Below are 12,746 nucleotides of genomic sequence, written 5' to 3'. Positions count from 1 at the left end.
ATGGCGTGCATGCACATGCTGGTTTTCGGCACTGCCACGCGTGCAAAGGATAGCTGATCATTGTGTGCACATGCGTGCCAGAAACCCAGAAGACAAACAGGCAAGGGCACGCGTGCCAGGTGACATGGCTTTGTGTGCCACTTTGGCTACACGTGCCATAGGTTCACCATCACAGCTCCTAGAAATTAACCACCCAAGTAAATTCTGGTACTTCTACTGCCCAAAAGAGCACACTATAAATTAAATTTTATAGGAAATGGGGCAAATTACCTTCCAGCATCAGTCAAGCTGTTTATGGACAAAATAGTTCCACAAATTTCATGTGGGATGCAACATGGCCCATATACAAACTAAGGGTTTATGAAAGCACTTAATTTCCTTAGGACTTTGTTCAATATCCCAAAATGCGCTCCTAATGCAATTTTGATTTTTATCCATAGAGAGAAGAGTGGAAAGGAGACGATTAGCATCATCATCATCATGCATTCATCAAAATGTTCTACAATTCATTTTCAGCTTCGATAATTTTTGTACTTTTTAAGAAAGGTGCTGCAACTCTTCCTGTTTCCTTTAACTACACAATATACTTTTACAATGGAGAATTTTTACCTTCTTTGGATGACTTCGTCAAGTCTGGAAATGAAAGCTTATTTGTAAACCATTGGTCCTTTTTAAAAAAATCCTACCCATAATCCAATTGCTTTAAAATGAAACCATAATGTAAGATCTAGCCAAACAAGCAGAACAAATTAAAAACATGTTTAAAGAATGAGCTAAGGTCCTACACCACAAATGGAAAGAATGCATATAAAAGGGGAGAGGAGACTACTGAATGTTTTATATATGGAATTCTGATAGAAATACAGTTAGATACCAGCTGAACATTGAATTTATTTAAATATATAAGTTCACTTATTTACTGATTTGAACACAGCTTAACTTTGGTGCTTGCTAGCTGGGACAGGACACAGAAAATCTATGTTCTAATTACGATTGGTCATGCACTTACTCAGATATTTCAATTGAGTTTATCATTATAATCCACCTATAGAGTTCTTCTCAAGGGCTTGGTTTAACACTATCAACATTACCCATCCCAGGTCCTTTAGAAGGACTTGCTAAGTGGATAAAAATGCCAAACCCAGTCAAAACATCTGGCTGACTGTGCGACCAACCTTAATTAGAGAACACAGATTATGTGGTCCCTGCTAACAAACACCAAAGTCAAATGTGTTCAGATCAGTTGCTTGTTGCACAGTCAGAAAGATGTCCAGATTGGATTTGGCATTTTTATCCACCTATTGAGTCTTTCCCAAGTACCTGGGATAGACAGATGTGGATTTTGATGGTGTTTAAAGATATCATCACAGGATGTAAGCTGCCTTTTGCAATTGACTGATGGTGAATTTGTCAATGTCAATGGTATTCAAGTGGTGTTCCAGTTGTTTTGGGATTGCACCTAAGGTATCTATGACCATGGGTACTACCTTTGCTTTCTTTTCCCACAGTCATTCTATTTCTATTTGCAGGTCATCATATTTTGTTATCTTCTCCAGTTCTTTCTCTTCTAGTCTACATCTCCAGGTATCGCCATGTCCACTATCCAGACTTTTTTTGTCTTTCTTATCAACAATTGTTAAGTCTGGGGGTGTTATGTGTCAGATGTTTGTCTATTTGAATTTTAAAGTCCCAAAGCACTTTAACTTCTTTGTTTTTTAATACTTTCTGTATTTTATAATCCCACCAGTTCTTGCTTGCAGGCAAATGGTATTTCTTGTAGATCTTCCAATGCACCATTATTGCTACTTTGTTGTGCCTTTGTTTGTCATCAGTTTGTGCGAACTTCCTGCAGCAGCTAACCAGGTGATCGACTGTTTCTTCAGCATCTTTCCAGAGACGGCATTTGTAGCTGTCTTCTCAGTTCTGACTTTGTACGCATTTGTTCTTAAGGCTTGGTGTTGTAAAGCCAGAATGAACATCTCTGTCTCTTCAATTTTCCTGCTCTTAACCATTGCCAGGTGTTCTTATTATCTGCTTTGCCTGCTATTCTTTTAAATGCACTGGCCCTGTAATAATTTGTCTTCCAATGTCTTTTTTCTGTTCTTTATTTATTCTTTCTTGTAGTTCAGTTTGGCCTCCTTGATAGTCAATTAGCCTTCCTGGTACATTAGCTTCAGTACATCTTATTCTCTATGTTTCAGATATTCCTCCAATGGCCTTCTTCAATTTTCTGATTTACTTGCAATATTCCATGCTGACCAATTTCCTTGATAAATATACTCCATCAACACAGCTGTAAGGATGAAGATCATGATTCATTGTCATTATTTCTTCTGGTCTCCCTATCCAGGGCCTTTAGTTCCTCTTGAGTCCAGTCCACTCTTCTAGCTGTGTTTCTAATGATTGGAATTGCTCATGTTTAAACTGCTTTGATGGCGTTTCCTCACTGAGTTTGGACTTTAAGATTTTCTTCATTGTCTTGATGTATTCACTTCTAACCTTTTTCTTGACTTTAATGTTGTCAGCTTGAATCTTGGGATATTGTTATTCACTGCGGTTTCTCCATTGATGGATTGGTAGGAACATTTCTGAGTAGATTGAAATTGGAGATTCTGCTTATAATTTCAAGCTTTATATCTGCTGATCTTCTTGGCTATAGCTGTTATTTGCAGTTTTATTATTTCCAGTGCTTTCTTAATCTTCCTCTTTTCTAAGTAGTATTTCTTGATTAGGTTTTTTTTTTTTTTGGTCTTGCTCTTCAGCTTCTTACAGTATTGGCATCTTTTAATGTTTGTGCTAGCTATTTCTTTGGAACAAGCTTCAATGCAGGCAATCTTATTCTGTTACTTTCGTACTGTTCTAGATATTCAGTTATTCTTTCTTTCAATTTTTCTACTTCTTTGGTGATAGAGCTGGTTTCTGAATGAAAACAATTCTATATTCAAGGAAAGAAGCATCTTAGAACTAAGGAGAAATTTCCTGACAGTTAGAACAATTAATCAGTGGAACAACTTGCCTGCAGAAGTTGTAAATGCTCCAACACTGGAAGTTTTAAAGAAGATGTTGGATAACCATTTGTCTGATGTGGTGTAGGGTTTCCTGCCTAAGCAGGGGGTTGGACTAGAAGACCTCCAAAGTCCCGTTCAACTCTGTTATTCTATTCTATTCTATATCTGTGCTGGCTTCTGCTGCTGCCAATTCCCTCTGGTTTGCCTCTACAGTCTGAGGGACTTATGGCAAAGCTTTGATTTTTTTGCCTTGTGTAGACTTTTTTAGTTGTACCAATGCTGCTTCTGTCAATACTTTATTTTGTATTATAAATCATTGATCTGCTGGTCTTTGTTCTGTTATTTCTGATTCTGGATGTAGTTTTTCCAGACTTGGTGTATTCATTTCAAATATTCTCTTCTTGTTGGACTTGATCTGTAATAACAGATTATTATTTCTTTGTTTTCTGCCACTGTATATTTGTGATGAGTAAACACCTTTTCCCCCAGTAGTTCTGCAGCTGCTGGCCCTGGTTGCTCAGCCAACAGTCCTGAGTCCTGTAGCCCATTTTTCACCAAATGTCCAGGAACTCCAACACCTAGCATGGTCCTTGTTCACCTGGGCGATGACCAAGCCAATATGGGTTTCAGTAATTTATGTCTCACCATAATTTTTATGGGAGAGACTCTCTTTGTCTGACTTCTCTGATGAGATCTGATTGAACCTCTGGTATAGCTGTCACCTTCCTTAGAGCAGACAAAGTCCACAACCATGTCAAAACTCAATGAGTGTTAAGGTAGCCCATAATTGGTCAGAGAACTCAGATTGTGTTGTCCCTGCTAGGAAGCATGAGAGTGAAGCTGTGTTCAAATCAGTATTATTATATGATTGCCACACAGCCAGAGAGATGTTCAGACTGGATTTGACATTTCTGTTTGCCAATCAAGTCATTTCCAAGGACCTGGAATAAGCAGTTGTGGATGTTTGATGGTATAAATCACACAATGGGGCACTATGGCAGCTGACAGACTTGAAGCTGTCATTCCCAATGTTGATCCAGTGGCTTAACTATTACATCACAGTGGAATGCATTTAATTAATTAAGATCTGCATTCAAGGCAAAGTAGAGAAAGCTGCAAAATGAAATGTTGCTGGGGAAAAAAAAAGCAAACAATCCTTTTAAAAGCAGCTTATAAAGAGAAAGTCTATTCTGTCCTACAATAGGGAACAGAAGTTATCGTCTCCTGGGGAAGGGAATATCAATCTCTGGGATGATCTCATCTTCTGGTCCTCAATATTGATTAGATCTTCAGTAGTCCTGGTCTCTGGTTGTTGTGCTAAATGTTAGTTTGGTGTATAGTAAGGCCTCCCTCATCCATGATTTGCTAGTGGATAAGGCAGCTAATCAGGCATGTATAACCAGGTTGGGTCCAGTGAGGGATGTTTCCATCTCTGAAATATACCTACCTGGGGTTTGAGTCTGACACCAATTGCAGTCTTGGGCAGGAAGGGTGGCACCATCTTCTGAGAAAGCCTAATGACTTTTAGAGACACTTTGCCATATATTAGCCAAATATGAAATATCTTGATTGAAGTTGGGCCCTAGGAAGCAGTTGGATTTGTTGCTGCTATACCAGCCTTCTCACTTGAGCTGCCTTACTTTGTTGTGGAGGTGATAGTGGTATCTCCTAGACCAGTAGTTCTGAACCTTTTCTTCATCATGGACCCCTTTAAATACCTTTTATGGCTATAGACCATGACCATGGATCCCCAAGACTTAACTCAAGATTTAAATCATAACATTTCTTCAAGCCTTTGTGGACCCCCTGTGACAACATCCAAGCCTCCCAGGGGTCCACGGACCTCAGGTTGAGAACCACTGTCCTAGACTGTTGGGTCTGTGAGACTTCAATCTGCTGTCTTGAGGCACTGAACTGGAGGTGGCTTAAGAATTCATAGCCAACATGGCAACTGCAGACCCAAACATAACTTACACAGATGTCACCCATGAGGTATTTTTCTTTTCTTGGAACAGTCTTAATGAGATTTGAAAACAGAGGATGTTACAATTCAGTCTTTTGTCATAGTGTGCTCACACTGGAGTCTGCACGCATTCCCTGTTGAGAAATGAATAATGAACAATTTAGGTATTGCCACAGATTGCATTATAACCACAAGACCTACAGTATTTAGAAAAATTGCTTTCATCTAGTATTTAAGATAACTAGATTTCACAAGCAGCAATGTGTTCCTTTTAAAGGATCCTAGTACAAAGAAAAGGACAATAACAATTTCATACCCTGGTTGCACGTTGAGAATATGAAGTAATCCTTGCTTAAGACTAAACCCTATTCAATATATTTAATCATATTTAGGAATATGCAATGCTACTACTAATAATAATTTCTTGGCCTGTCTAGAAAAAGTCATAGGAGAATATGTGGTATAAAAATTTCATCACCGGTGAAGTTCCATAAGAAAAGTGCTTTAAATAACAATGAGCATAATATTTTGTGGCTTCTAGAAAAAGTATCTCAAGCTTAGCAAACCTTAGTGCTTCAAGAAGAACAGTTCATGAAAGCAGAAGTTCTATCTTAGGCATAAGCTGGATGACACTCTCTCTCACCCCTAGGAAGAAGAAAACGATGGCAAGGCACTTCTGAAAGACCTTGCCAAGAAAACTGCAGAGGCTTGTCCAGGCAGTCACCAGCAGTCAAAATGGAGACAAGAGACAAAAAAAGAGTACATCTTAAAAAACAGGATATAAGACAGCGGAAAATGTTTGCTCTTAAGAACATAAGGTCATAAGTGTCAGGAAGTGGCAACAGAGAAACAACTTTGTCTCTGGTAACTACTCTACTGTCCTAAAGGGTCATCAGAAGGACACTCCATTGAAAGTATACGCATGGTTAGGTACATAATGGATCTAACTGATCATTCAAACATCCAGTCCTAAATTATGAAATTTTTTTAAAACTCAAAACGAATACTTTGAATTGGACAATATACTAAATGGGGACCAGTCAACTTCTCAAAACTATTCTGCACCATACGTGTACGTAATGTTATTAATGCACATAGATTGAGCATAATTACTTCGTGACTTAAATCAGAAACCTATATTTGTGAAATAACCCATGAATGATAAGCTCTGCTCCCACATTAGAAGGAAACTTCATCACAATTTCTAAATAATCTTCAGAGGCAACCCCACATTATATCTATATATATATCACAAATTTGATGTATATATTATATACATATATGCAGTGTTTCCTCATGATAATATCATGACTTTAAAATATGCTTCCAAATGGAATATTTATAATTGGTTCTGTATTGTTTAACCCACCCTGCTTTAACTTTTGAAAAGTGTTGCAAGAATTGTATAATAACGGCTTATACGGCAAAACAAAATAAACAAAAACAAAAATAGAAGGCAAGAAATTCTATGGAGCGCTAAGCAATAAATCTGCAATAAAGTATGGACAAATCTCCAGGGTCAGCCAAGTTAGATCTCTGAATTTCAAATGAGCTTGCAGATGTTATTATAAGGCCCTCTTCTCTATTCCTTGTGGAATCAAAGAATGGCCATAGTGCTAGAAAATTGGAGAAGGTTAAATGCTTTTATCTTCAAAGAGAATCCCAAGGTAATTAAGACTCATCAGCTTAGCTGACCATGGGAATGTGGTGGATGTAGCATATCCTGTAGAATACCTTGCAGAAGGCACAGCAAATAGTCTTGAAGGACAGGAGGAAGAGTTCCTACTAAAGCAATGATCCTATTAAAGCATAACTGGAGTACTTTCCAAGAAACTAATTTGAGAAAACATTCTCAGACAGATCCCTCTGTCATTCATATGAAAATACAGTGAGGGAGATGAGCAGCACAATCAGAAGTTTCTGTTATTATATATCAGGCAACAGAGCAACATGTGAAGAATTCAGGTTGACTACTGAAATTCTGCTTAGAATACAGGGATTTCTCCAGGCTGCTTGCCTTCCCTTGGGAATAAACTGATAAGGTTCCATGGAACTTTGGGGAGGGGGGAGCAGTGGTGGTATCAGTTTGGATCTCTTGACAATTGAAGGTTAACTCCCTACTTGATTCTTCCTCTCTGCATGGCTGGTTATTTCCCAAAAGCACAGCTGTTCTAATATAAGTAGTTTTAGCCTATAATGGCATTGGTTTCTTAGTCTGTCTACCCTATAGGGCTGACATACTTTGACTTCAGCAAAACATTCAACAAAGCATTTAAAGTAGATGCAAAGCTTTGGGCTGGAGTTAAATTAGATGCATACAGAACTAGTTGAAATAGTTGAGCTATTCATTCACTCACTCACTCACTCACTCATTCATTTATTTGACTGGCCATTTTTCCACCAGATAACCCTGGGCAGCTTACAGTCCTAAAAATACATGTACAATTCAAACATAAATAATTAAAATCAACATTAAAACCTGCAGGCAAGTGTGGGGAGATGGGATCTGTTATTACCCAATCAACCACCTCCATTGCGCTGTCCCACACTGGGGCCCCAAGCCTACTGGCAGAGCCACGTCTTTATGTTATGCCGGTTCTGAGGTGTGGCTTGATAAAATAAAGACATAAAACCCAGAAGTTGCCTTTAAGCTTACGTGTTTATGTGGCTGAACAAAGACGGGCCCCTTTAAAAGAAAGGAAGCCCTGAGTATCAAGAAATGCTTGCATTTATACTCTTTTAGTACATATGTAATCCACCCAGCAAAGCTGGCACACAAGAGATACCGAAGTCACCCAGCAACACTGGCACCTGACAGATAACAGAAAGAAAACCAGAAATAGTCATCTGCCACTCTTGGAGGTCTTCCAAGGACATTGGGTGTCACCCTAGGGATATTGGGTGTTTCCCAAGGAGCTTTCCATGGCCTTGAAAGTGTGCAGAAATAATGGAGCCATCTGCATGTACACGCCTTCTATGCTTTCTCCAGATTCTTGGTCAACATTTAGGCCCTTATGAAAAGATAGGAAGGTTGGGGTCAACCTCAATGGGGGAGGGGGGAGCAAGTTGTTCCAGAGGGGAAGAGTAACTGTAATGTATTTTGAACTTCAAGAGGGAATTTTGGGCGGGAAAATTGCACGTTGCTGATTGGTTGAAGCCTCAGCCAAAAGAGTATTTAAAGAGGGGTTTTTGCCGGTTGTCTTTTGCTGGGTCACAATAAACTAAAGAGCTGTTGCCACTCGTTGGTCTCCTGCCTCTTCATTGCCCGAACTTAACAGTAACAGCAGAGAAATCCTCCCCCTTGGATCCTACCAGCCAGAATAATCAGGCTGATGGGACCCGCAGTATGCCTCCTTTGCCGCCACAAGTGGTATGGGTCAATGCCAGTGGGGTGACACAGTCCCTCAAGTAACCTGGGCCCATGCCATGAAGGGCTTTAAAGGAAATCACCAACACATTGAATATCACCCAGAAGCAGGATATATATAATATAATATATTTTATATTTTATAACTTATAACTTATAACTTATATATTATATTATATTGTATTGTATTGTATTGTATTGTATTGTATTGTATTGTATTGTATTGTACTGTACTGTACTGTACTGTACTGTACTGTACTGTATTATATTATATTATATTATATTATATTATATTGTATTGTATTGTATTGTATTGTATTGTATTGTATTGTATTGTATTGTATTGTATTGTATTGTATTGTATTATATTATATTATATTATATTATATTATATTATATTATATTATATTATATTATATTATACTATACTATACTATACTATATTATATTATATTAGCTCCTAGGTGGTTTAAATAACTCTCAAGATGATAATGACTGGCTGATGCAAACAATATAAATCTTTCCATTCCCCACCACTTAGCACTGAAGCAGTTTCTTGGCTGAGACGTGAAAGAACTTCAAGAAAAATCAAGGAAGTCTAGTTGCCGTTTGAAAAAAGCACCTTTCGGTCATTGTCCTGACCAGTTTTCTCCAACAGAATCACCATCTTCTTTCCAGAAAAGAGAGCGCATAGAAACTGCAACAGAAACTAAAATGTTCTGGGTTTTGACTATTTGCCTAACCATAGGGTTCAGCAATGCCCATTCCTGTAAGTGTACACATTTTCATTATTTCTCTATAGTGCATGTAATACGAAAGATCAAACAGTGAGAGATTAAAATATATGAATAATAAAAGCATAGGCAAAATTGCTCAATAGTGAGCCCAAAAGGAGGTAATGAGAATTTGGAAAATGAAAATAGAACAAGAGAAGAAATATTAGAATATATAAGAAATAGTTCACTAGACAGCAATTCTTTTAGGAGTTGTTATTATTTTATTTTTTTTTGATATTGCAGTTAAGATTATAATTAATGGAATTATTGCCACAATGTTAAATAATTATTTATTTGTTATTTGTAGAGACAATGACATATGATAAATAAATCAACCTGGTAATATTGTGCTCTGTTTCAAATAGCTATGGAGCAATGCAATGTTCCAGCAACAGCAAGAATAAATTGTGGCCATCACTGAAGCGAGTGCAAAGCCAAACATGGCTGTTTTGATTCAAATGTACATAATGTCCCCTGGTGTTTCAAGCCTGCTTCGTTAGAAGGTTTGTATCTTTCCCTCTAAGTCACTGCTGGGCTACAAGTTTCTTTCAGTTTCATTGAGGTGACTTTATCTGTACGACGTGTGTGTGAAAATGAATAATTTCAGGGTCTTGCTAAATTGGAGCCTAAATCATTTACATTTTCTGTGAGCCTGCTTAAGGTGCCACGAACTCTTCATGTTATGCTATGCTCTTTGGACACGGGAATGCGAAACCGTATAAACATGAAACTCAGCACTCATATTGCTGCAGGAATCACTGTGTTCCATTGATCCAGTGCTGTCTGTGCATAGAGAAAGTCATCCTTCCACTTGCAAGCGTGAGCATGATTTTTTTTAAAAAATCTCATTCAGCTTGAAAGCATTGCTAGAGTCTGGAATATCTTAATATTTGCATATCCCCTTCACTGGGGAATGTCTGATTCCCCAGTGAAGGGGAAGCTCTGCCTGAACCAAACTGATACCCAAACCAAAACCTGGTAACGTCAAAGTTTAATAATCGTGGGCTGAAGACTGTTCTTTTGCAAGCAATAAGATGCAACTTTATCTTTATCAGATTAGAGACAGCAACCCCTCTCATATAAGAGAGCAACGCTGTCCCACATTTTTGGCTGTTGGAACATAAGATTCACACTTTCCGTTCTATACACTGAAGACAGTTGAAATTTCATTCAGTGCTGCTGATAAAGTAACAGCCATCCTTCCTTTCCATTCATTCTAATAATGATCATGTGTAAATCCTATTTATGTTGCAACAGGAATGTCGCAGCACCTGCTATCTGAACCAGTTAACTTACTCTCCCTAATGGCAGGTCTAGGGGGGGTCTTCTAGTCCAACCCCCTGCAGGCAGGAATCCTTATACCATCCAAGACAAATGGATGTCCAATCTTTTCTTGAAAACTTTCAGTGATGGAGCACCTACAACTCTGGGAAGCAAGGTGCTTCTTTTTTGTTCTTTGCCAAATTTCAGTGGATGTCCTTTATTACATATTATATGTTCGCCTGTTAGGACTGCTGTTTTTAGGTAACTCACAACAACTGAAGTAGTAAAAAATAGTTTGTGCTTTCATATTATCTCTTCCCACTGTTTAAAATATGGCCTTTGTTTCTAATACTGTGTGGATAGAAATTACACAGTGTAGTGCTCCTTCATATACAGTGAGTTTTTCCCAATCTTGTTTTTCAGAATATGTTTCAATTGCTGTTCTTTAAAAATATAGAATCTTGTTGTAAAGTCCCAGAAGTTTCCCTGAGCCACTGAGATGCCAAAGAGAGTGAGACTCCATGTGGCTTGCAAAAAATAACAGGTTTTTTTTATTTATGGCCAAAGTAAAAAGGCAAAATTATATCCACAACATACAGACAAAATGCATCTCACATCCCTGCAAGAGTGACTCAGAGTATTATATACGTTTTACCCCATTAGAAACAAAGTTTACCCAATCAGAGACAAAGGTTCATCATTATCAATGTGGTCTTTAAAGTGTTCTTTGTTCGGGCCCCTGTAGCCTTGTGTAGGGGTGGTTTATCTCCCTGGCCAAGTTGTTTACTCAGCAGAATGCTTTCAGGATTCAGAATCTATGAGGCAAATCCCTACTTTGGTTCCTTTATCTATGAGGCCTGATATTCCTGGGTAACAGTTTCTTCTATATTTTCAAGGATGTGCCTAGCTATGAAACCAAGAATAGAAGCAAGACACAGAAGCAAGATAACAAACTTTATACTAATGCTAACCAGTATCAAGGCTACAATTTACAAAGCTAGAAGTAGTTTCCAACAACTAAATTCTGACAGCATACAATAATATAAGCAGAAGACAATAACAAAGCTTAATTCCTAATAAATGATTTCTAGCAGTATATCATATCAGAAGCAAACAGCAAATATTGACTACGCTCCTTCAAAACCAAATGGGTAAGGTAATATTTTACAAAGGAAGACATTTCAATAACATCACAAGACAGATTGAGAATTATTTATTTATTTATTTTTATTTATTTATTTTGTCACAACAGTATATATAAGCATAAACATGAAATAACTATACAATATATAAGCATATATATAAGCATAAGTATGTAATAACTATATTAATTGGATATAATGGAGGGAAACAATAGGACAGGAACGGTAGGCACACTTGTGCTCTTATGCATGCCCCTTACAGACCTCTTAGGAATGGGGTGAGGTCAATAGTAGACAGTTTTTGGTTAAAGCTTTGGGGATTTTGGGAAGAGACCACGGAGTCAGGTAGTGTGTTCCAAGTATTAACAACTCTGTTACTGAAGTCATATTTTCTGCAATCAAGATTGGAGCGGTTAACATTAAGTTTAAATCTATTGTGTGCTTATGTATTGTTGCAATTGAAGCTGAAGTAGTCTTCAACAGGAAGGACATTGTAACATTGTAATGATTCTATGAGTTAAACTCAGGTCATGTCGAAGGCGGTGGAGTTCTAAGTTTTCTAAACCCAGGATTTCAAGTCTGGTGGCATAAGGTATTTTGTTGTATTCAGAGGAGTGAAGAACTCTTCTTATAAAATATTTCTGGACGCGTTCAATTGTATTGATGTCTGAAATGTGGTATGGGTTCCAGACAGACGAGCTGACCCTTACAAGACAAGTAGCATGTACTGCAAATTGTATCAGTCTATTTAAAGTCTGTTTCTTTTTTCACAGTTTCTGGTGAGAAGTACTATGATGAATCTACCAAATTGTAGTTTTCCAGTTGTTTTACATTCTATTCAACATTATCTATTTTTGTTTTTATTCTAGCATGTGCCTTATAAATTTTTTCCCACCAAATCGACATGTTTAACAGGAAATAATTCAGTGATAGGAGGTACTTCTCTGCAGGAAGAGCTGTTCACCCAATTTCTTTCATGACTGTGCATTTCATTATGACTCTATGAAAGCAGAAAAATACTGCTGAATAAACTAATTAAATCCATTTCCCCTGATCTAAGGGGAAGTACTAACAAACTATGACTGTGGAATGCTACTTTTCTGAATTTTGGGGCCCAACAATATTTGCACTCTCTGAAAAATAAAGCAAAGCAAACCATGAGATGTGTTTAACTTCATCTTAAGTCTGTCTCTCTGTTTTTTCTCCCTCGAAATCAACAAATTCTGC

The 12,746-nt window shown here is 37.7% G+C and overlaps 1 protein-coding gene across 1 annotated transcript in view; it reads left to right on the top strand.

Moving 5' to 3' along the window:
• TMPRSS3 (transmembrane serine protease 3) overlaps positions 1 to 11,378 on the top strand; it is a 36,145-nt gene extending 24,767 nt beyond the window's left edge. The window contains exon 13 of the mRNA XM_058186225.1: positions 11,274 to 11,378. Within this exon, the coding sequence (XP_058042208.1) occupies positions 11,274 to 11,378 (105 nt within the window). The remainder of the gene's footprint in view (positions 1 to 11,273) is intronic.
• The last annotated feature ends 1,368 nt before the right edge of the window (positions 11,379 to 12,746 follow it).

Source organism: Ahaetulla prasina, chromosome 5 (assembly GCF_028640845.1).
Source record: "Ahaetulla prasina isolate Xishuangbanna chromosome 5, ASM2864084v1, whole genome shotgun sequence".
In the NCBI taxonomy this organism is placed as follows: domain Eukaryota; kingdom Metazoa; phylum Chordata; class Lepidosauria; order Squamata; family Colubridae; genus Ahaetulla; species Ahaetulla prasina.
Note: the sequence above shows the minus strand (reverse complement) of the source record. Positions and strands in the feature narration are given on the sequence as shown.